This window comes from Rhinopithecus bieti, unplaced genomic scaffold, assembly GCF_001698545.2.
Source record: "Rhinopithecus bieti isolate Rb0 unplaced genomic scaffold, ASM169854v2 scaffold_13577, whole genome shotgun sequence".
Lineage (NCBI taxonomy): Eukaryota > Metazoa > Chordata > Mammalia > Primates > Cercopithecidae > Rhinopithecus > Rhinopithecus bieti.
In genome coordinates this window covers 1,173,804-1,198,303 of record NW_016807867.1, presented here as the reverse complement: position 1 = coordinate 1,198,303, position 24,500 = coordinate 1,173,804, and the positions used below count along the sequence as shown (strand labels likewise).

At 45.5% G+C, this 24,500-nt stretch overlaps 1 protein-coding gene across 1 annotated transcript in view; it reads right to left on the bottom strand.

The window, feature by feature from the left end:
* LAMA3 (laminin subunit alpha 3) overlaps nucleotides 1-24,500 on the bottom strand; it is a 275,849-nt gene that overhangs the window by 96,533 nt on the left and 154,816 nt on the right. Inside the window, exons 24-33 of the mRNA XM_017883982.1 lie at nucleotides 23,139-23,247; nucleotides 21,056-21,153; nucleotides 20,003-20,147; nucleotides 17,321-17,447; nucleotides 17,094-17,233; nucleotides 14,698-14,813; nucleotides 13,314-13,525; nucleotides 12,148-12,352; nucleotides 1,784-1,928; nucleotides 942-1,082 (exon numbers count right to left, since the gene is read on the bottom strand). Of these exons, the coding sequence (XP_017739471.1) occupies nucleotides 942-1,082; nucleotides 1,784-1,928; nucleotides 12,148-12,352; nucleotides 13,314-13,525; nucleotides 14,698-14,813; nucleotides 17,094-17,233; nucleotides 17,321-17,447; nucleotides 20,003-20,147; nucleotides 21,056-21,153; nucleotides 23,139-23,247 (1,438 nt within the window). The remainder of the gene's footprint in view (nucleotides 1-941; nucleotides 1,083-1,783; nucleotides 1,929-12,147; nucleotides 12,353-13,313; nucleotides 13,526-14,697; nucleotides 14,814-17,093; nucleotides 17,234-17,320; nucleotides 17,448-20,002; nucleotides 20,148-21,055; nucleotides 21,154-23,138; nucleotides 23,248-24,500) is intronic.

Below are 24,500 nucleotides of genomic sequence, written 5' to 3'. Positions count from 1 at the left end.
ATGAAAGAGCCACCAAAACAAAACAAAACAAAAACCCTAAATGGTGGTTTGGGAGAGCTCCTGGGTGGGTAAACACGTCTGCATGCCAGGAGGGTGGTGCGCCCTAACTCCCATGCCTGGAACCCCCTGGACTTCACCCTATGCACCTGTTCACCTGGCTGCTGCTCTGTCTCCTTTATCATATTCTTTATAATAAAAAGCAATAGGAAGGAAAGTATATCCTGAATTCTGGGAGCCATTATAGCAGATTATAAACATGAGGAAGGGGCTGTGGGAACCCCGACTTGTAGCAAAACACTGGAGAAGTACTGGAGGCCTGGGACTTGCAACTGGCATCTGAAGTGGGGGCAGTCTGGAAGAACTGAGCCCTTAGCCTGTACAGTCTGATGCCACCTCCAGGTAGAGAGTGTCAGAAGTGAATTGAATTGCAGGACACCCCGGGAGTGTCTGGGAAAATCAGAGAATTTTTGGTATGGAAAAAAACCCCACACATTTGGTGTTAGAGTGTTGTGAGTATAGAAACAGGGTTTTCCTTTAAGGGGGAAAATGACAAACTCTATTTATTTAATGAGATTTACTGGGCATCTGTTATGTCCCAGGTCCTATTCTAGGCACTAGGGGTGTATCAGGGAACTCACATTCTAGGGACAGAAGAAGAAGGGCAATAAACAAATTTTAAAACAGAATGTTAAATATGTTAGGGAGTGATGACTGCTGTAGGGAAGACAAGGGTAAGGTCAGCAAGAGTGTCCAAGGTGGGCTATTTTATCGGGAGTGGTGAAGGAAAGCCCCTCTGAGCACATGATAGTCGAGCAAACACCCAACGAATTCAGGAAACAAGAATTTTAAAATGCTGCAGACCAAGGAGCAGCGAGGGCAACACTTACCATTTAACAAATCCATGTACAAAATGTTCCCCAGCACTTCCTGTCAATGCATACCTTAGCCCTTCGCTTATGTGAGCTGTGACATTGATTATTTACTCCAAAACAGAAACAGCTGGTACAACCCTTGGGATTGGCTGGGTCCAAATGGAATGAGCCTTTTCGACACACATTACACTCTGTGCCTTCTACATTTTCCTGTTGAAGCAAAACATGAAGTAAGAGATCACTTCTTCCAAAATTTCCCTAGTTGCAATTAGCTACTTGCACAAATTAAATACCAACACAAGATGTTAGGATAAGGATGTGAGCAAAACATTAAAAGAGACATTAATTATTAAGCTTACATCCCACGTTAATTGTTTAAACTTTTATACCACACACAAATGGAAGAGAGAATTCTCTAAATTTCATAAAATGCCCCTGCGGCATCTTGCAAGTAGAGAAATAGCACTGTATGGTTCACAGGATGGGGAGACCAATTCATCTCACTCACCACCACCTTAAAACATCTCCTGGGAATTGGAAGGTCTCCTACAACCTGGTGGAACCCCTTGGAGCAGAGATGATCACCTGGAGTCCATGGTTCAGGAGTGGGTTTTAGGGGAACCTATGAACCTCATGAAACTGTAGATAAAAGTTTGTGTTGATTTTCTGGAAAGGGTCTATATCTGTCATCAGATTCTAAGGTGGTCTGTGACCTCTCCAAAAGATAAATGGGATCTTGCCTCCTAACTATTTCTGTAGAATGAGATCATGACTACAAAACGCTACTCACACTATCAACATCTCTTCTGGGTCAGTCCTATTTCCCACATACTCTTCTATGTTGACTCAACATGAAGCACTTCCCCGCTGACTGGCAGCTGGCGTCTCTGACATTGCACTATCTCTCTTACCTTGCAGAGGCAAGCCCCGGTCCCTGGGTCACACACCCCTGGCTCAGTCCCATCTCGGTTGCAATTGCAGGGAACACACTCAGGGAATCGGTAAAACCCGGAAGCACATCGGTCACACTGCCGCCCTGTGATTCTGGGCTTGCATCTGTACACAAAGTAAAGGAAGCAAAAATCATCATTCATCATCTTTGTACACACAATTTTAAAGGGCTCACTTATACTATAGTGAAGTAGTTGGTGTGCAAAGCCAATTAAACAGATACAATGCCTGCTTATAGTCCAAGGCAGAATGGAGAGAGGCAGATAAAAGGCACTAACAGAAAGTAGGTCATTGGCCATTGTGGATGGTCATGGATGACCATCGTACATGGGTGAGGCTTAGCACTACGTGTTGAGGGTGCAAGAATGGATGTGGCCCCTGAGCCTGGAGGGCTCCCGCAGATGGCCCATAAGTGGAAATGATGACAATATACACCACAGAGTCTAACTGAGGTTCAGAGGAGTAGCAGGTGATCCAGTCACAAGTTTCCTTGGGGGAAGTGACTCCTGACCTGAGCTTTAAAGGGCAGAGCCATGGGGTAGGAATTGAGATGGGCATTCCAGGCAGAAGGAACACAGCGGGAGATCACTCAGTGTGTACAGGGAACAACACAAGCATGGTGCTGCTGGGGTGGATGTCCAGGCAGGGAATGCTTCCCCATGGCCTGAGGAGGTAGGTGGTGTCAGATCATCAGGACAGAGGGGCTGGACACTGTCCCATGGCAGCACAGCGCAGTAGTTGAGACCTGTGCATGCAAAGCTACAGTTCTAATCCAGTTCTGACCATATGAGACACACCATCTTAGCAAGTTCTTTAACTTCCCAAAGCCTGCTTTTCATATCTGTGAGGGACAGAACACGGTAGCTGCTGCCTCCTGGGATTACTGGGAACCTGTGAGGCAGTGCATGCAAAATTTCAGCCCAGTGCCTGGCACATGGCAAGTTACAAACAGGGGAACCCTGTCATGAGAAGCTGTTAAGGAGAGAGTGTGGTTGGACTTGTGTGAAGCATGGAGCCCAGAGGGTGAGTTCCAGCAGCAGCAGCAGCAGCAGCAGCAGCAGCAGCAGCAGCAGCAGCAGCAGGCTGTCAAGTCAGGAGAGAGACTAGGGCTGACCTAGGGCAAAGGTGTCCAGATGGGGAGGAGGGATGGGCTCCCAAACTCTTTTGGGGTGAGGTTTCTGGGAATATTTTGGGGTGAGGTTTCTGGGAATATTGTAATATTCTGGATGAGGAGTAGAGGAAAGAAGGGAAGGCAAGGAAGACTCCCAATGTCCCTGCTTCGGTGACAGAGTGGATCTTAACGTCCCTTGTCTCTTGCAAGGGCCAGAGCTCAGAGGAAAGCACAGTGTGGGGTGGGGGGTTCACTTTGAGTCATTCACCCTCATCCATCTGCAGGTCCTTTTGACTGAAGCACCGGGCAGACAAGAAAACACAAGCAGCTGAGTAGAGGCAGAAGAGCAGGGGGCTATGGCCGTGCCTGAAGAGCCCAGAACTCGAGGTCGAGGAGGGGAAGAGAAACTGCTGCGAGCCCTGGGGAACCAAGCACTGCATTCAGAGCTGGCATCTACCTACACACTGATTCTCTTCTGAGGGACTAAGGGAAATATTAGAAATATGTTTTTATTCGCATATAGGGAATAACATTTTATTGTTCAATTACTACCAAATGTAGGCCATCATCTATCTCCTAATACCTATGAAAATATCTTCCCCCAGAGACCATCCTTAAAAAAGTTAAATATGACTCTTCATATTCCATTAAGTTTCTCTTTGGCAAATATCTGCTTATTCCCCTTTGGCAAATATCTGCTTATAAAGGATTTTGTATGTGATTAAGAACGTAAACTTGGAACCAGGTAACCTACTTTGAATACCAACTCTACCACTTACTGGACCTTGGGCAAATTGGTCTCTTTACAACCAAGTTTCTGTATCTGTAAAAATGAAAATAACAATATCTACTTCACAGGATTGTTGTGAGGATTAAATAATACATGTAAAAACCTTAGAGTAGTTGCTTGCACACATGTAAGTATTTGCCATTACTATTCTAGCTGTGACATGGGCTAAGGGGAGCAGACAGTGCCTTTCTGTCCACCCGGCACGCCTAAAAGGACTAACTCAGCATTACCTGCAAGAACTGCTGGCAAGTTCCGTCTTTCATCCCCATCCCTCTCATCTCTCCCTACTTGATCCCTGCAGAAATGATTCTATAAGGAAATAGCCTCCAAACCACACTTAGAGCAATGTAGGTATAGAATGTAAACATTCTGCTTGAAGCGGAAGGCTCTAGTGCAGTAGATTGTAAACTTTGGGAGAGGATCAGAGACTCTTTTGGAAAGCTGGGTAAACTATGGGCCATCATCTCAGAAAAGCGTCCACTAAACCCACAGAAACACTCACTCTCATATACACACAATTTCGCATTCTCTATAAGAGGGTTCCTGGCCCCAGGTTAATAGCACCTGCTCTCTTCCTGTGACCCTCAGACTAAATGTAATCAGACAGTCCAGCAAAAAAAAAATAAAGCCTGTTCCCAGTTGATTCCTTATTTCTGGAGAGACAGCAAGTGTGGAGCACAAGGACTCTGGTGGTCTAGAGACCGGAAAGAAGAGAGTTGCAGATGACCCCTCCCAAAATAAAAGCCATCAGAAAGAGGTGCCTCAGAAGAGAAGAGGGCCTTTGGAGATGGCCTGACATAGGCTGGGTGAACCTTGCTTCTCTTTTCCTAGCAGTGAAGGAAAGAACACTGTGCACAGAGGGACAGTGTTGCCATGAAATGCCAACCTGGCAGACTGGCATCCCAAGGTCTGAGCGTTTCTTTGAGCAAACATGCGGGGCTTCTGGCCAAGGGTGCATTAATAAGATGCTGGTGGCAGGTGAGTAACTCACACACTGAACGCCATTGGTGGGCACGGCTCAGAGTGTCCCCTGAGCAAGTGATCTGGGTGGGGACCTGGAAGGTGAGGTAACACAGACAGGACCTATGTTTTTTGTGTGTGGTTTGTGTATTTATTTATTTATTTATTTATTTATTTATTTAGAGACGGAGTCTCACTCTGTCGCCAGGCTGGAGTGCAGTGGCTCGATCTCGGCTCACTGCAAGCTCCACCTCCCGGGGTTCACGCCATTCTGCTGCCTCAGCCTCCCAAGTAGCTGGGACTACAGGCGCCCGCCACCACACCCGGCTAATTTTTTTGTATTTTTTTAGTAGAGACGAGGTTTCACCATGTTAGCCAGGATGGTCTCAATCTCCAGACCTCGTGATCTGCTCGCCTCAGCCTCCCAAAGTGCTGGGATTACAGGTGTAAGCCACTGCATCCGACCCTGGAGCCTGCATTTTATATTTTCACTTCACTGGAAAGGAAAGGAACAGGAGTACCTGAAGCAAGGGCAGCTGTGGAAGCTGCTTGTCCAGACAAGGAGGAAGGGAAGCAAAATCATAACTGGCCTATGTATTTATTTTAGAATGTATGTGAGAAGATGCAGTGGAAAGAGAGTGACTGAGAAGGTGTGGCCAGTCAGTAATATAGGACCAAGCTCTGAGCCTCACACAGCACATGGGTAGCAGCTGAGAGCACTAAAGCAGACGGGAAAAAAGCCAACAGAGCAGAGGGAGGGGAGTAGCAGCCTGCAAACAGGACCCTGAGTGGCCCCGCTGGGGCTGCTATGCCAGGGTAAACCAAAACAATATCTATATTCTTGAGTACTGCAATGTTTAGATCATTGAGCTTATGCATCCTGTGCAAAGACAGTTTTTGGTGTTGCCATGACAATAGGGAAGTTTTTGGTGGTGCCATGACAATAGGGAAGGAATAGGACACTTCCTCTTGAAAGTCTGGCTGAACATCCTTTAAAATGACCTCATGTCAGCCTGACTTGGTACATTTCTCCACAGCAAATTTCTGGTACCCAAGAAGCAGCTGCAGAATAGCAGTTCTGGGGAAGCAGGTCAAGAGAAGTTATCTCCACAGCAATGGGGCTCCTGGCCAAATGTTTTGTAACAACATCTAGGCATGGGTGGGTGCTTGCCATGTCTCAGAGAATCAGGCCCAGATCTGTTGGGGTGAGCTGCATCCTTTGGTCATTAAACACTGTACGGGCCAGGTGTGGTGGCTCATGCTTGTAATTCCAGCACTTTGGGAGGCTGAGGCGGGTTGATCACCTGAGGTCAGGAGTTCGAGAACAGCCTGACCAACATGGATAAACCTGATCTCTACTAAAAATACAAAAGTAGCCGGGTATGGTTGTGAATGCCTGTAATCCCAGCTACTCGGGAGGCTGAGGTAGGAGAGTCGCTTAACCCAGGAGGCAGAGGTTGCAGTGAGCCAAGATCATGCCACTACACTCCAGCCTGGGCAACAAGAGCGCAACTCCATCTCAAATAAATAAATAAATAAACAAACATTGTAAGGCCCTTCATATTATGCTCATGTCGAAGTCCAGTTTTAATTTAGAGCCCAAAATCTACCTTATTTATTTATTTATTTATTCACTTAAGAATTACTGAGTGCCTTCTACACACACATTCCTGTGTTAGGGGACATGGGAGGGAGGGGACAAAGTAGAATAAGTCAGTCTTGACATGGACATGTTTTCACTGAGGACACAAGACCTAGAATGTGGAAATTAAGAGAGAAGCTGGCTAAGCAGTCAACTTGCTTTGGCCAATGAGATGATGAGGTGATCTTTGTGGACTCATAGAAGGCTCCTTGCATTCTTTGAGTTTCTACTTTCAACACAAAAATCCTTGAAGGACAGGCATAATTTGGGGGTAGTAGGAGAGCAGGAGGAAGCCCTTTCATAACTGGAGAACAGAACACAGACAAAAAGTGTTTAGAGGAAGTGAAAAAACCAAGCCAGAGAAGAAAGCAGAAAAAACAAAAAGGCATTAAAAGTTAGGGTAGAGGCCGGGCGCGGTGGCTCACACCTGTAATCCCAGCACTTTGGGAGGCCAAGGTGGACAGATCATGAGGTCAGGAGATCGAGACCATCCTGGTTAACATGATGAAACTCCGTCTCTACTAAAAATACAAAAAATTTGCCGAGCGTGGTGCTGGGCGCCTGTAGTCCCAGCTACTCAGGAGGCTGAGGCAGGAGAATGGCGTGAACCCGGGGGGCGGAGCTTGCAGTGAGCTGAGATTGCGCCACTGCACTCCAGAATGGGTGACAGAGCGAGACTCCATCTCAAAAAAAAAAAAAAAAAAAAAAAAAGTTAGGGTACATAGAATTCAAATCATGGAAAGTTGGTCTTTATCCTGTTAGACAATGGGGAATTAAGGAAGGTTCTTCAGCAAAGAATGTGATGTCATGGAAATGGTGTTCCCATAACAGCCCACACACAATATGGCGCTCACCATGCTGCACTGCCACTCTTGGTTAGAACAGGTGCCCCCAGCAGACCACAGACATGTGTGCCTTCCACAGGAAGCACAGTACCCAAGATAGAATAGGTATGAGATGCACTTTGAGCAACAAAACACATCCAAAATAACATTTAAGGGAAAGGAAAAAAACTTCACAAGGAACTGAGGGAGCTATTTCATCCTCATTAAAATAACAAAAACAAACAAAAATACACGCCAAGAAGATAAAATCACATTTAAGGGTAGCCTGTCATAAATCAAAAAGGAGATAAAATCATAAACATGTACGCATTTATCAACACTGTCTCAAGTTCACAGACTAACAGTACCATGTATTTATGAACAGTGTTAAGGGAAAGACAGATGTTTGAATCCCAGTATAATTGTCAATTTAGTATATTCCTCTTAGAGAGCCAAAAAAGAAAGAATGAATGAATGAGTAACCCAGGAAAAGGAAGGTCAACTAGGAAAGCATCAGTATTATCTGAACATGAAGTGGTAAAAGGACTCAACCAGGCAGTAGACAGCCATGGAAAGGAAGGGGGATAATATGTCCCTTGCCAGAAGTTGACACCTGACTGGCTGTAGGGAAAATGGGTTGATTCTGAGATAATACTCAGATTTCAGGTTTAAAGGACTGGAAAGAAGCTGTTATCATTAAGTAGAATTTTTTTTTTAATCCAAAGGGAGAAATGGCTTGAAAGCGAAGGCAATGACATGGGTTTTAGAGATAGGATCAGTATTGTAGCATTCAGGAGTTAACGATTATCCAATCTAACTTTTCATAATAGATGTGAGGAGACAGGAGCCCAAAGAGCTCAGGGAACTTGTCCAAGGCTACCTGCATAAAGTCAATAAGAGAACCCAGGTTGAGCTGATTTGCAATAAAGGTGGAATAGGATAGCCCTCAAGGAGCAGGGCTGGATCTGGGAATCATCCAGGAGGGGGGTGGCTGAAGCCAGGAGAATGGGTATAGTCTCAGGGACAAAGCATAGAGGGAGGAAGGCAGACAGCCATGACCTTGGCAAATAACCACAACAGCTAATACTTACTGGGTGCTCAGAGTGTGTCAGGCCCTGCTTTCAGTGTGCTCACAGGAGACATTTAACCCTCTAAAGGACTTTATGAGGTAGGTGCCTCCAGGATCCTTACTTTACAGATGGAGACCTAAGGCCCGGAGGACAGAAGTAATATACCTGAGGTCACCCAGACAGTGAGCGGCAGAGACAGGACACAACTCACACCACACATCCTCTTGGTCTGGGGGCAGAAGGAGAAAAATGAAGCCAGTGAAATGGCCAGAGAAGGATCATCAGAGAGGGGAGAAAAAGATGCCAGTGTTACAGAAGACGAAGGACAACAGAGGGCGTGCAGGTGAGAACCCTGAGCTCCTTCTATGTGGCAGTCACAGCAGTCACCACTGGGTCAACAGCACATCCCGGCGCCTGCACGTTGCCTGGCCAGTGTCATTGATTATTTGATGAGGTGCATCAAAGAAATTGCGTCTCCAAGTTGCTAGGGCTCGTGAATCAACACCTCGCTGGGAGCCCTTCTGTTCTGAGAACATCAGGTCTATGATCTTTTCTGGTTTTTAATTTCTCCATTTAACACAAAAGCTTAGTAAATCTGAGTGGAGATAGAGGGCATCCCGAAATCTTTCCTGTGGCTACTATCCTTCTGAAAAGGCATGAGGTACACATGGCTTCGCTGGATGTCCAGGTGGACTGCCATCTCCTTTGATCAATCTGAAAATAGCTTGGACGTGGTCAACAGCACGGCAGCTTTCACTGTCAGGGATCTCCAGCTTCCTCATGTCTGACACAGATGGATAAAGTCTTCCGAAGATATTCTAGCCCTTCTGTGTGTTCAGAGAATCTGATGGCACATGTCTTCCAGTATTAGGAGCAGATGCAAATTTACTTTTTCATCACTATAAATAGATATATGTGCTGTCTTGTGCTATAAAAAATGAAGTTTTGATCAATATAAGCATCTTTTTGATCTTGATATAATAGAGTTGGCCAGAATAATAGACCTTTTGATAATTACACAATATAGTCTGTAATACAATCAGAGATTGAAAAAGGAATGGAATCAGCATTTTAAATTTATATAGGAAGTTAGAGATGATTTTACCAAACTTCATTTTACAGAGTAAGAAACTGAAAGCCAGGAAGGCAAAATGACTTGCCCAGTCTCATAGCTAGGACTTGACAAAGGTGAGTCGAAGGCTCAGTTTTATGGTTCCAACTTATCCTCATTGCCTCTAAAACTACAACACCGGGTTGACTTAAGTAAAGAGTGAGCATTGTGGATTGCTAAAATTATTTTTTAATTCATGTTAAAGTAGATGAATATTTGTAACAGTCTGGTTTTCTTACAGTATGATAAAATTGAACACCTCTAAGTAATTAAATACAATTTGAAAAGAGCAATTTTTCAGCTTTGCAGTTTGTGATGATTTGTACAACTGCAGGACAGTCTGTTATATGACTGTGAAAAGATGTTTTCCTTTTTCTCGCAAACTCTAGTTATCTCTGATTTTTTATTTTACATGAGCTATACGAAACATATTCTTCATAAAACCAGAAAACTTCTAGTTTTTCCTCTAATATTTTATAAAGAAGTAATCCTTTCAGGCAATCAAAAGCTTTTTCAGCATTTACACTGAAATTATCATGGGCAATTTGTGCAATTTACAGTAATGTAAACTTCCTTACATTTTCTGCCAAGGCCCTTTTATGACAAATCCACTTTGATCATGGGAAGATGCATTATCCCATTAGATTATTATAGTCCCTTTCCTAAGGTCAAAGTAAACAGTTTTACATCTTGGTTTAAGTGTAATACAAGCCAGTAAGATTCCATTTCTGTTGATGCTGTCAGGTTTGGGCAAAACTTACTGTAGACATGCCTCCATCCTGAGCTGAGAATATTCCAGTCTATTAAATTATCATTGGCAGTGAGAGTTTGTTAAAATAAAACTCCTTAGAATTTTACATAAAATACTACAGTAAATCTGTCCATCACCTTCTGGTGCCTTAACAAGATTAAAACATTTTTTAAAGCACTCTTGGTTTTCTTTTTCTGTGACAGCAGCATTGAGAAATTGTCTGTGAAGTTCCATTTGCAGCGATTTATTGTTGACAAACTACTCCCTTTGAAAACTCTACTGCTTCTCTTCCTGCCAGAAAACTGCTTCTCCATCTCCTCCTTGGTTCCTTTGCTTCCTGTGATTAAACACAGGTATCCCCTCCGGTTCTTGAGTGACTGACCTGACTCAGGCAGGACTCACACCTGTGGTTTTAAAGCCTTGGAATGTTTCATGATTCAAGCTTTTCTCCCAGCTTCCTTACAATGTTCCAGTAGTATAAAGGAGTTGGTAGGCACCAGATGACAATTAAAGGGGTGGTTAAGAGGCCTTCCTTAGAAAAGCAAACATCGCTGCTATAGAGAGTTGAATTGTATCCCCACAAAAGATCTGTCCAAGTTCTACCCCCCTGTACCTGAGAATGTGGCCTTATTTGGAAACACGGTCTTTCCAGATGTAATTAAGTTAACATGAGTTTATACCAGAGTACTGTGGGCCCTAAGCCAGTATGACTGGTGTCCTTCTAAGAAAATGAGAAGAGACCGAGACACGCACAGAGAGGGGAACACCACAGGAAGACAGAGACACCCAGAGAGAACAGCATGGAATGGCGGAGGCAGAGGTTGCAGTGATGCAGCCACCAGCCCAGGCACTCCCAGGAATACCTGCACACCAGAAGTGAAAAGGCATGGGACAGGTTCTCCTGCAGACCCTCCGGAAGAAACCAACCCTGCTGACATCTTGATTTTGAGTTTCTAGGCTCCAGAAATGTGCAAGAATAAATTTCTGTTATTTTAGCATTGTTTGTGGCATTTGTTAATGGCAGTCATGGGAGACTACCACAGCCACCCTCAAGTGGGAGTCACTGAGGCCTGTCCCTAGCAGCCACAGCCCCTCCCGGCTCTCACACCCAAATTATAGACTCCATAACATCCATGTGCCTGGGGTGCATGCTGAAGGGAGTGGGGTGCATGGTGAACCTTCTGCTTTCCCCTGCACACTGCCATCCTGGCCTGGCCTCTGACTCAGTTTCCCTGGCATATCACCACTGATCTAATTCTTACCAGTCCCTCCTTTTGGAGCCATACCCTTTCTCTGGCCCCTGCAGCCCCCACCCAGTCCTGCTGAGATCAGCCTCAGCACCTGGAACCATGTGACACTAGCCTCCACGTTCCAATGCAGCCCCTGAACCAAACCTCTCAGCAACGCAGCATCTGCATGAGCCAAGGTCTCTACCTGTTCCTTAACAATTAAGTACTGGACTGCTCTGTGGTCCTCTGAGGGCAGCCCCACTCTCAGGCCAGGCTCTCCAGTCTGTCTCCTGCTCACCCTGACTCCCTCCTAACTCCCACCAAGCCCTGCCACGGAGGCCCCAACACCCCTTCCAGCCCACCTCAGCTAGGTGGGATTTCAGACTTATCAGGCACTGACCTTAAACACACTGCCAGCAAACCCTAGAAGGAGGGTATGAAGCTTATACCTAAATACAAATGGACAGGTGCTCACCACAAGGCAACCCAGCAAAGCACACAGATACCTTCATTATGCATGTATCATTCCTCTCCCACTTTTGCCTCATGGCACACACAGAACACAGTCCCATAGTGACAGCATGCTGGAGTCTATGGGCAAGGCTGCTGCCAGCTCAAGATGACTGACAATCCATCCACGCAGGCTCTGCCCGGCTCTGAGCCTAAGGCCAATCACTCCACTCACTGCAACCCATTCTGGCTGGGAAGCCCACACTGGGGTCAACACAGGACACCCCTGGACAGGTGGGAAGTGGAAAGTGACGATGACCAGTGTGTGGGCAGATGGTGTGCGACCTCCCTGTGACAGAAGCGGACAGGTTACTCCCCCAGCTCACCTGCACTGCCCGCTGTCCCGGTCACACTCTGGCATGGCAGCCTCCATGATGCCCCTCCTGGAACAGTTGCAGCCTTCGCAGCCGGCCATGGGGTGGAAGCTGAACGAGTGTGTCTCACACACTTCGCACTGGGGCCTGACCGTGCGGGGAGGGCAACGGCACTGCCCTGTCATCTCTTCACAAAGGCGTGGGCCACAGCTGCACGCTGGCCAGGGGATAAAGAAATACCATGTGACGGTCAGAGGCTGCCTGGTCTCCAGCAGCACTCCACCAACTGCCAGGTTTTCCAGAAGCCTCCAAAGGGTCTGAGAGAAATGGTTAGATCTGAAAGGCCCGTTTCTTGGAGTCAGGACCAACCACACCAAATACTCGTGGCAGACAGTGTGGATGGGGAATGAGGAGCAGCTGCGCCAGCCAGCTCCAAGATAGACCCTCGAAGGAGCCCACCTTGCTGCCACTGTGTGCCACTCATATGGGGCTTCTGGACCATCGAAGGATTCTAGAAATTGGTAGGAGGCTGCTCTCAGGCTCCCTGAAGCAGCTCCATATCTACCTCACCCCAGTGCCCTGTGGGTCCAGAGCCCAGGGTCAGGGCACGACCTGGCAGCAGGGTCCTTGTTCCTTGGCCTCTGCATGGGGACTCCGCACACTGCATTCCTCACTGCAGTCACATGAAGTGAGCTGACCCTACCCCTCAGGCCACAGGATGGTTCTTAGATAAAGTTCCCACGGGTTCTCATTGAGTGAGTAGTGCTGCCACATGACCCTGGCTGTCCTATCTCAACAGAGTTTGGGTTGGGTCGAAGAAATGGAAGGGGCTTCCGTGAGGAAGGGGATCAAGCTCTCCAAGACTCTGAGGTTTAAGACTTGTCACACTCACCTGCTTTGCCAAGTACACAGGTCACACAGCAGGGGAGTCACAAATACTTATCTTCTAGAATATTGCTACTCAGAGTGTGGTCCAGGGACCAGCAGCATGGGCATCACCTGGGTGTTTATTGGAAATGTAGAGACTCAGACCCCAGCCCAGTCTCCTGAATCAGAACCTGCATTTCTCCAGATCTCCAGGTGAGTCTCTAGCACAGTGCCAGGAAGAAGCGTGCCCCAGTGAGCATCATCCACACGGGACCAGAGTAGACCTTGGGTGACGGGAAACGTGCACTTACGCTTGCAGTGTGGGAATCCATAGTGGCCTGTTGCACAGCGGGTGCACTGCCGCCCAATGACGTTGGGCCGGCATGGGCACTGCCCACCTTCAGGGCTGCAGTGAGGGCTGGTGGCCCCGGTGGGGTGGCACTCACAAGGCAGGGCGCCTTTGTGGTAAAAGGCCACCAGGGACCTGGCAGAATTCTTACAGAATCTGGAGGCTGTCTGGGGGCTGTGGAGACAGAAACAACTCATGGTGATGCCCAGGGAGGTGTGTATGGGAGTGGCCTCAACCTCGCCTTTACCATCTGCTCCACCCAGCAGCATCTGTGGGAGTGGCTCATGGTTCTGGAGTCAGGGAAGAGTGGGAAACACCCCACCTCAGACTCAGTTGGTGACAGGCACACCCTCTCCCTACCACCTGCCACAGGAGGAGACATCACAGAACAGGTCAGTGGGAACCTTGCACAGCTGGAATAAAAGAGTGGAAATAGACCTAAAGGATGAACTATATAGTATGTGAATTATAGCTCAATAAAGTTGTTACCAAAAAAGTAGACCTATGTGTGTAATAATATAACTAATAAAATGATAATGAGGAGGAGAATCACTAACATTCATTGAATGCTGTGTGCTGGGAGCCTTAGTGACATCCCACATGACCTCCCAACCTCCCAGCCGATTAGGCCTAAGCCCCAATTCACAGATAAGGCAACTGAGGCTCCTAGAAGTTAGGCAACATTCCCGAGGCTGCAGGGTTATGGAGTGGCTGAGCAGCATTCACATCCACAGCCGCTTAAGAGCCTTTGCCTTAATATTCATTGTACAGCAGGTGTCTGCCTCCCAGGGCCTCTGGAGCGCCTGGGTTCCTCAGGAACCCTACAACAGGAAAAGGGTGGGTCCACAGAAGAGAACGGCAGGAATTGGTACTCAGGACCATCCTAGTTCTTGGCATTCAAGGACACAAGGAGAGAGGGCAGGGAGGCCATGTCTCTGGACACGCCCTGCTTGGTTAGATGGTAGAGGAGAGTGGGACTCAGGGTTGATGTCCTTCCCAGTGGAGGGTACCTTGTGTGGTATGTCTTAGGAATCTGTGCTGGCACACAGGAAGCAGTGGAGAGGGAGAGAAAGTCCTAACCAGCCCCTGAATCTCAGCTTGAGGTGTGTGCCCCTGTTGGGTTCACAGCTGAGGACAGTCATCTTTCCCAGGCAGTGCATGGCAAAGTCTGTCATGGGAGGGTCAGTGTGGAGAAAGAGCATCTTCCCCTGGGACTCACTGACACTCTCTTGGGCAGTAGGGGGAAGAGGACACATCCGAGGGCCAGCCCCTCCCTGGGCCTCGAGCTGGTCAGGAATGTGGGAGTGCCTCCGCATTCCAGAGCCTTCCCACAAAGTGATACTCACTCAATGTAAAAGCTGTTTTTTCCACAATGGGTGATAAACTCAAGTGACTTGTCCATGGATTTTTTGTGAAGTATTTGGTAGTCATAGTTTTCTGTAGGCACCATTAGAACACGGACCTGAAAGAAATCCACCAGCATGTCTTAGAATTTCCAATGATGACACAGACCTCAGGCTACTTATTATACAGGTTGAGCACCCCTACTCGAAAAACCCAAAATCTGAAATGCTTCAAAATCTGAAACTTTTTGAGCACTGACATAATGCTCAAAGATCACGCTCAAAAGAAATGCTCACTGGAGCATTTTGGATTGGGGATTTTTGAATTAGGGATGCTCGATCTGTAAGTATTATGCAAATATTCCAAAATCCGAAAAAAAAAAATCTGAAATCCAAAACACTTCTGGTCCCAAGCATTTCAGATAAGAGATATTCAACCTGTACTTTCTCTTCACTGAGATCAACGCTCTTTATTGTAAGACCAAGACCAGATGAATTGGGATTTATGAAAAACAATCACGGGAGCAGGCCAAAGCCAGGAGTAAAGGCTCAGTCCACATTACTATGCCGGGAACGATGAGTTCCCAGGCAGAGCCCTTGGCACTTCTACTCAGAGAAACAAAAGCCTTGTGTGCTGGCTGGGTGATGGGACCTTGGGGATAAGCAGGGGTCTGTTGCATGGCCAGGGCTCCATGTGACTCATGTCTGGTGTTTCCCTGGATCTCCAGGGATGGCTGTTTTGTATTTTTAAAGGGAAACAAACCAAAGTGGCAAGAACAATGCAGAAGCTAACACCATGGCTTGTCCCTGGAGCTGACATCATACCTGCTACTCTATTATGACTAACGGTAATTTGGTTCCCTGTGTCAGTATAAATCAGAATATGCTTATAGCAAATACTGTAGAAATTTTCAAACATCTTTGTCAACTGCTCACCAGCTCACAGCTTACAGGGAGCCTACTACTCTCATGATATTCAATTCAATAAACGTTTGCCGAGCACCACACACCAGGTGGTATTCCAGGCACAAGGGATGCAAAATGAACAGATGCAGCCCTTGTCTCCTAGGCAGACGACTTCCTCAGAGAGGAGAAGGCTCACGCAGAGACCTGGAGGGCCACACAGAGGGTCCGGGCAATGCTTCCTGGAGGGCTTTACAAAAAGATGAATAAACTCTGAGCTGGGTAAGTGGGTACGCCGGACTTATCCAGGTAGAGAAACAGACAGAAAATGTCAGAAAAAGGGTCAGTGTGAGAAACCCTGGTGGCATGAGAAGAAATGGCATATCTGGGGGCTTGAGAATGGATTTGCATGGCCAGAGAGTGAGGTGTGGGAGGGGGAGGCGTGGAGTAGGGCAATGGCAGAGAGGAGGATGAAAGATGAATTAGGGGGTCATGAGGGCCTGAGTGAGGCACATGGATCCTAGGGCAGTAAGTGGACCGTATCCCATCAGTTGTTGGAAGCCCAGAGAAGCGGCTGGGTCACACGGTATGCTCCTATCCCTCCAGTCAGGTAGGTAATGGCCAGGAGTGCGGAGGAGGCACTGGAAAGAGGTGGACCAGGAAGGGAGTGCTGGCAGGAGGCTGGCCCTGTCCAGGTGAGCGGAAGGATGGTCAGCGAGGACAACGGGGCTAGAAGAGAATGGTTGCCTCCAGGAGGCATGGCAGAGAAAGACCCCGGTGTGTGGTAACAGATGTGGGAGCAGAGCTGCTAGAGAAGGGGGGTCAGCATGACTCTAGGCACTGGTTGCCATCACTCAAGGTGATGAACAGGGTGGGCACACCAGGGCTGTGCAGGGTGCAGACTAAGTAAGGGACTTGCAAGATCTCTGGCCAGGCAGATACGCAGGAGATGGTGGTCACATACTGGAGTTCAGGAAAGATCAGAGACGACCTCACAGATGTGAGCATCCTTCCCACAGGGGAGAGAATAGAATCGATGGGCATGGAAGACGTATCCAAGGAGAAATGACACAACGAGGGGCTCGGCGTCAAATCAGAAGGAACGCCAACACACAGTGACAAGTGGAAAAAGAGAAATCACCCAAGGAGCACTAGAGAAAGCAGGGGAAACAGAGAGAAAGCAACTGCAGGGCCAAAGGAAGAAGGGAGTGAAAAATGCTCCAGAGACTGGTCAGATGAGGAAGCAGGGACTGGTGAAGAGGGGCGATGCCTGCTCTCTTCCGTCTAGTTCCCTTGATTTTAATTGTCATATGCTTTATTTATTTATTTACTTATTTATCTATTGGGGAGCAAAAGACAGCTGTAAAATTTAAACATTTTTCTACAAATATGACTTCAATTCCTTGGAAGAATTATTTCCATGAGCCAAACAGACACCCAAAATGGCCAGCCAGGCAGGCACGTGAGGAGCAAGTTGAGGGACAAGAGGAACGCACCAAAACCAAGGACTTTCCTTCTGGAACCTTCACGGTTGCAGCCACTTCAGGCTCTGAGATGTCAAACTCAATCTGGCCTTCGGCAATCACTTGATCCCGGCAGCCAAGCACATGGGGGCAAAAAGAGGCACGGAAGGAGCCTGGCAGAGAGAGAGAGACTTCCTGTCATGCACAGGACTGTGGGGTCGGCCCAAGGCAGGCAGCAGGGCCTGCTCATTGTGGCTCACCTGCCCGTGGCCACCCGCCGTCCACTGACACCTGCGCGGGAAACGTCAGGTGCGCTGCTTGATAAAAATGGATGACAAAGACGTATCGGCCCAGGTGTGGTACACGTCCTCTCAGGGTCACTTGATTCTAAGAGGAAAAAAGAGGAGGAAAAAAAACCCAAAAAACCCTCAAGCTGGAGAGCTATGAATAACTGGAATCATAAGAGTATTCAGAGGTTAAAAAACAAAACAACCTATTTACCAAAGTGAAATGACAACCCATCTTCACCCAGAAGCCTTCACACATACATTTACAGTAGCTTTTTTTTGTTGTATCACAAACACTGAAAACAAACCAAATGTCTCTTGCTTGCAGATTGGATAAACAAACTGTGATCCAATCATACACGTTGGAGGGGGTATAATTTGGTAAGTCAGGTTGGAAACCTGTTTGGCAATATTTACCAAAGTTGAACACATAACCCAGCAATTGGCCTTCTGGGTACATACCCAAAAGAAATGTGTCATATGTTTGCAAGAAGGCCATACTTAAATGTTCATAACAGTGCTATGCATAATAACTATGCAGTAAAGAGTCTGACTCCACTTTTTTTAAGAGATCAACGCTCTTTATTGTTAAGACCAAGACCAGATGAATCGGGATTTATGAAAAACAATCACGGGAGCAGGCCAAAGCCATGAGTAAAGGCTCAGTCCACTCTGTCTCAGAGTGACAGAGGGTCCCGCTCTGTCGCCCAGGCTGGAGGGCAGTGGCACAACCATAGCTCACTGCAGCCTCAAACTCCTGGGCTCAAACGGTCCTCCTGCTTCAGCCTCCCAAGTAGCTAGGACTACAAGTATGTGCCATCATGCCTGGGTACTTTTTAAATTTTTGTAGAGACAGGGTCTTCCTATGTTGCCCAGGCAGATCTTGAGCTCACAGTCTCAAGCAATACTGCTGCCTTGGCCTCCCAAAGTGCTGGATCACAAGTGTGAACCATGGTGCCCAGCTCTGACTCCATTTCTGATGTTTGCCCACTGACAGCTTTCAAGCCCTATTACACCCTTGTGCCTTTTGCCCCACACCCAGACAAGCTCATAAGACTGCTCAGGGGCTCCCAGCTCCCTCCTTTGTCATGAGTGGGGAGTTCTAATCACACAAATTTCAGCCCCTGGGAGAGGAAGTCCTGCCTGGACAGCCCTGGCCCTCCCTCCACTCCCACCATGAAAAGGAGTCTTTTCAAGGGCTAAAAGCTACAGCCCGCCCTCTTTTGCTCAAGCTCGAGTACAAGGCCTGCTCTCCCCAGAAAGCCTCACTTTGTGAGTAACGAATCTTTTAACTCACAAAATAGCTCATCCTCATTTTCAGATGAGACCCGTGACTCAGGGAGGGTAAATAGTTCATGGAAAATCATGCACTAATTTCATGACAAAAGCAGGACTAGAACTCTGTCATCTTGATTTCAACTCATTCCCCCCTATTATTCTAGACTGCCTTTCCTATATGGGATCTTATTTGATTCTATCGCTCAGATCCTGTAAATTCTCAAATCCAATGCACTGTGAACAGATGCAAACAATCTTTGAGATTATAAGGACATAATACAGGTTGGACATCCCTAATCTGAAAATCCAAAATGCTCCAAAATCTGAAATTTTTTGAGCACTGGTATAATGTTCAAAGGAAATTCTCATTGGAACATTTTGGATTTCAGATTTTCAGATTAGGGATGCTCAACCCATAAATATAATGCAAATATTCCAAAATATGAAATTCAAAACATTTCTGATCACAAGCAGTTCGGATAAGGGATACTAAACCTTGTAATATCATAATGTAAATTATATTTTTATAATGTAGAACTTTAAAAGTCCTGTGATTTTTTTAGCTCACAAAATGCATTAATTTATTATATTTCACCTTTGTGCTCTAGATGATTGATTAACAAATGTTTATTGAGAATTTCCTACCTGCAAGGTACTGTGCTGGTGCAGTGGGGGATACAAAAAAGTTTACTGGTCCGAGACCAGCCTGGGCAACAGAGCAAGACCCCGTCTCTACAGAAATAAAAAAGAAAAAAAAATTGGCTGGGCAACGTGGTGCTCACCTCTAGTCCCAGCTACTTGGGAGGCTGAGATGGGAGAATTGCCTGAGCCCAGGAGTTGGAGGCTGCAGTAAGCTATGATCATGCCACTGCACTCTAGTTTGAGTGACAGAGCAAGAATCTGTCTCAAAAAAAAAAAAAAAAAAAAAAGCGGGGGGGTTCTTGGCTACAATAACTATTCTAAAATTCTTATGATCCAACTTGGGAAGAAAACTAATAAATAACTATATTAAACAGCAGCAGTCCACAAAAATATAAGATATCACAATATGGGCCATGAATAATTGCCAAATGTCTAGTGGACAAAGCTTAGGAGGGAAAGGGCATCAGGCAGGGGTGGTCCTAGGCAGGATTAACCAGATGCCTGCATTTCTGGACTCTTCACAGAAGACAGTAGAGGTTCTCAAACTTTAGGAGCATCAGAATCACCTGGAGGGTTTGCTAAAACACACATTCCTGGGCCCACCCCCAGAGCTTCCAACTCAGTAGGTCTGTAGTGGGTCTGTGAATCTGCATTGCTGACAAATTTCCAAGTGATGTGGATGCTGCTACTTGAGGTCATACTTTGAGAACCACTGGTTTAGAAACAGCACACTACCTGCGGTGCCTTCAAGGTGACCCCAGGAGGAACATCAACAGAAGGCGAAGACTGCTGGGGCAGGTGAGGGAAAGGCCTGCCACTTACAACATCCAAAATTAATGCTGTTGGAGGAGTTTCATGGGCCAGGGAGACACAGGTGGCACTGAAAATAGAATATTTAAAATCTGATTTTTAAAAGAACCCAAAGCTACAGGACTGTCCATCAGTGAAGAGACAGACTTGGAGCAAAACCCACATGGGCATCAAAAGGATCCAGTGCTGGGGGCAGCACAGAACTCTAGGGATCTTTATATAATGATACTCATGCCAAGTGTATTCCAGCCACCTGTTCCATTAAACTAGTTAAAACACAGAGAATCTTGATTTTGAAGTAAAGTAAGTTAGATAGAAACTTACAGAAACTTCCCTTTCCAGAACTAAAATTAACTGTTAAAATGAGATCAATGAAATACAACATGATTCACCTGTAAACATAAATACTGACAGAACACTATATAAGAAGGAAAAAAATGCACATTGTCTCTTTTACGCACAACCAGAAAAGCATTGTGTTGGTGGTTCCTACAGTCCTAACCGTGCACACCAGATTTCATGACCATGCCCATAAGCTGTTTTTGAATCTACAGCAAAACAACCCTACCAAAACCCCAATAAGCATTAGTTAGCTGATTCTCATCACATAGTTATGAGATAGGTCATTATTTTCATGGTTTTCCAAATGAAGAGTCTCAGACAGAGAGATTAAAAGATTGGAACGAAACGAGTCTTTTCGAGGGCTTAGAATAGAACTCAGGGTTCCTGCCCTCCAGGGATAGGCTTAACCATTTCCCTGGCTGTTCCTGGATCAGCTTCCTGATATTATGGAATTCTGGAAAGACTGCTGGGGTAAATTATTTAGCTGGTTTTTCTTTCTTTCTGTTTTAAATCCACCACCAGACTTTAGCACCTTGGCTTATGATCATTTCTGATGTTGAGTATAAAGTTTCAGCCTTACACTCATCCCAGTGTCACTCAGGACATGAACGGGGAGACAGGAAGGAAACACATTACCTTTGATTGACAAATCGCCTGTAACTGGCAATGCAGTGGACTTGCGGTCTCACATACTCAGCTGAGAATTCTTCAACGGGTATGATACAAACTTGATGCTATTGAGCAAATACAATACACAAAGGCACATTGCAGTTACCAGGAAAACCAATGGTATGGCCAAAAACACCCTTTTAAAAAAGCAATGAAGTAAAGGATTTATCCGTAATAATTCTAATTGTTATTTTAAAGTAGTAAATATTGGAGGATGGCATGTCCTCAGGCATCACTGTGTGCAACAAATCCTTTTTACTGTTTTGTAGAATTACTGACTGAATTACTGCTGAAATACTTACATAAACAGAACCGAGAACAAAACCATAAGAAAGCTCAGAAACTACTCTTTTCAGTGACTTCCAGTGCCTGTTTTTTCTGTCTTGTCCTGGGCCAATCCTGGCTTTTCAGGCCCGTTGGGAGGAAGACAGGGGATGTGGTGTGTGGCCAGAGAGCCTGCTTTTCAAAGTGAGGGCTGCCACTGCTAGAAATAACCCTTCTTAATAAAGAATGACTCCCATCTCAGGCACATTTGGCCTTTGTTGAAGAAACTGTCTCCAGAGCTAGTTTTTGAGCCACGCAAGAAACTCAGTCATTAATTTATCAATATACTTTATTTTACATCAAAACTGTATTACCAGCTTGACTGCAAAGCTATTCATTAACAACAACAAACATTTTTGTTGAATACTACTGAAACTAGGGGGTCTTGCAAGTCCAAGATGGACAACACCTCTGCCTTCATAGAGTTTATGTTCTAGCCAGCCTTGACTCTGAATGGCATCTGACTACTTCAAAAAGGGAAAACTTGGCCGGGCGCGGTGGCTCAAGCCTGTAATCCCAGCACTTTGGGGGGCCGAGGCGGGCAGATCACGAGGTCAGGAGATGGAGACCATCCTGGCTAACACAATGAAACCCCGTCTCTACTAAAAATGCAAAAAACTAGCCGGGCGAGGTGGCGGGCGCCTGTAGTCCCAGCTACTCGGGAGGCTGAGGCAGGAGAATGGCGGGAACCCGGGAGGCGGAGCTTGCAGTGAGCCGAGATCGCGCCACTGCACTCCAGCCTGGGCGACTGAGCGAGACTCCGTCTCAAAAAAAAAAAAAAGGGAAAACTTATTCTTAAATGATGAACATTCAGCTCCATTATAATGTCCAAAGATGAAGAGGTTAGATTCTCTTGGATTGTTATGTTTTAAGAAGGAGTCACAATTTTATAATTATAATTTTTTAAAAACTGAATTCCAGCTACTTCTTAAGAGTAGGCTCCAAGTTTTTAATACCATCAGGCACAAATATTTAAAATACATTAGCACAGGGGGGCCTGGCATTTCCCAGGGTGTGATGCGTGCGTAGTATCATCAGTAACAGGAAGTTGCTTCACACTCAAGAGAATCTTAAATTCCCTGAGATTGTCATTGTAAATCTGGCCACCTCCTTTCTAGCGAGATCCCACTGCCTCTGTTTATCAGAACCCTCAATGTTCAAGTCATGCCATTACAAGGGTGGGCATGAAGATTATTTAGTCTGCCATACTTGATATTTTAACTCTTAATAATATATATATACACATATATATATATGATTAACTGAAGGATATTCTTTTTGAAATAGTTTTTTTAAACTAGGTAATTACAAGCTTTAAAATTTTGATAAAATTTACCAAGAAGCTAATAGAGATAATAAAATAGTAAGATGGAAAAGAAAATAAATGATAAGCAATGGGATTTCTAAACTCTGGCAATAATGATAAACTAGGAAATACAACAACAGAAGACATTTTCTTTATAATAGTAGAAATGAATAAAAATTAATGAAATGGGATTTTGTGAGAGGTGCTTAAATATGACTAAATTTTATTATGCCATACCAAAAAAGGCTCAAATAAATGAAGAGGCAAGTCAGGTTCTAGATAGGAAGAATAAATATCAAACTGGCAATTCTTCACAGGTTATAGGAGTAATGCAACCGCAGTCAAAATTTTAATAAGCTTCAAAAAATATAGATATCAGCAAAATGCTTCTAAAATTCAATGGGCAAAACAGAAGCATACCAGAAGGAATCGGGCCATGTGTCCCTTGAGCTGAATGTCTGCATCTGCCAATAGCTCATACACAGCGATGCGGCTCATGTGATCAATCACAGCGCTCCGGCAGAGAACGCTGCAAGAGAAAACAGAGTTTTCTTAGCCTGATTCTCAGCATCTCCCTCATTCTGCACATCCTTATGGGGTGCCTGACTGCTCCTTGGTTTCACCTGTTTATAACTGAATGAACTGTAGTGAATTCTCCTGCATGATGAGTTGAAGACGGATGCAGCTCGCAGTCTCTATGGGGAAAAGAACCTTCCCGCTGTGACCAGTGTTGTACCTCTCAGGGCTAAAGGCCCCATTCAGTTTTTCTACCTGGTAGAAAAGTACTAGGTTTAGTCCTCGAGAGAAAGGGCCCCAGGGTCAGTAACTGCAGATCTCTAAGGCACAGCCAACCTTCCTGGGACTATTCACAATTAAAGTCATCCACTAGCCTCACAGCCACCACCCCCTCCAGCACGGATAAGACCCCGAGTTTGCCTCTGAAACTCAGTCTGGTCCTCCTCCTCCTTCCTTCTTCATTTCTACCTGTGGCGTCTCTTCCCTCCATCACATCAAGTGAGATACAGAGTTCAGGGACATTTAAAAGCTCACAGTTTGTGAACCAAATAATTCTAATGGCAAAACCCTTATAGGAGGTACTTTTTGAGTAATGCTTCTGACTTCATACTCCATTGCAAATTCTCTGTTTCTAAATATCATTTGAAACTACTGTTATATTAAAACAAAAGGGCTATTTCTGAGAAATATTTGAAATAATTTAGGCAATGACTTTTTTGGTGAGGATTACAATGAGGTAAGTTATATAAAAAGCCAAGCCCAGTGTGTGTTATATATTAGAAACTTAATAAACCGTTGTTTGCTTTCTCACTCCCCTATGTGAGTGTGAGTGAGTGTGTGTGTGTGTGTGTGTGTCCATTAAAACACATTCTTTTGGATTTAGGCATAATCCTAAGGTTAAATATACTAAGTGATTTACTTAGTTTTATCCTTATCCCATATTAAATTCCTCCTAAGAAATAGCCTAACAGTAATAACCAGATTGATTGAATCACTAATGATCATCTCTTTTATGGAGAGCAGATTAGATTTATCACAGCACTACTCTGAAAAGTGGTTTTCTTTAGCACCACTGCTATTCTGCTGGGATTTTTTTTTTTTTTAACATCGTTAGAACTCACTTGAGAAATGCTGGGAAAAGTTGAAACCTCAGCAGAATATGCTGCAATGCTAAAAGGGCCTGTCATTTAACATAGGTTTTCATGGGTCAAATATTTTCCAGCTGCACCATATTGTTTGAACTCCCACACTTGTAGCCTGTTCATT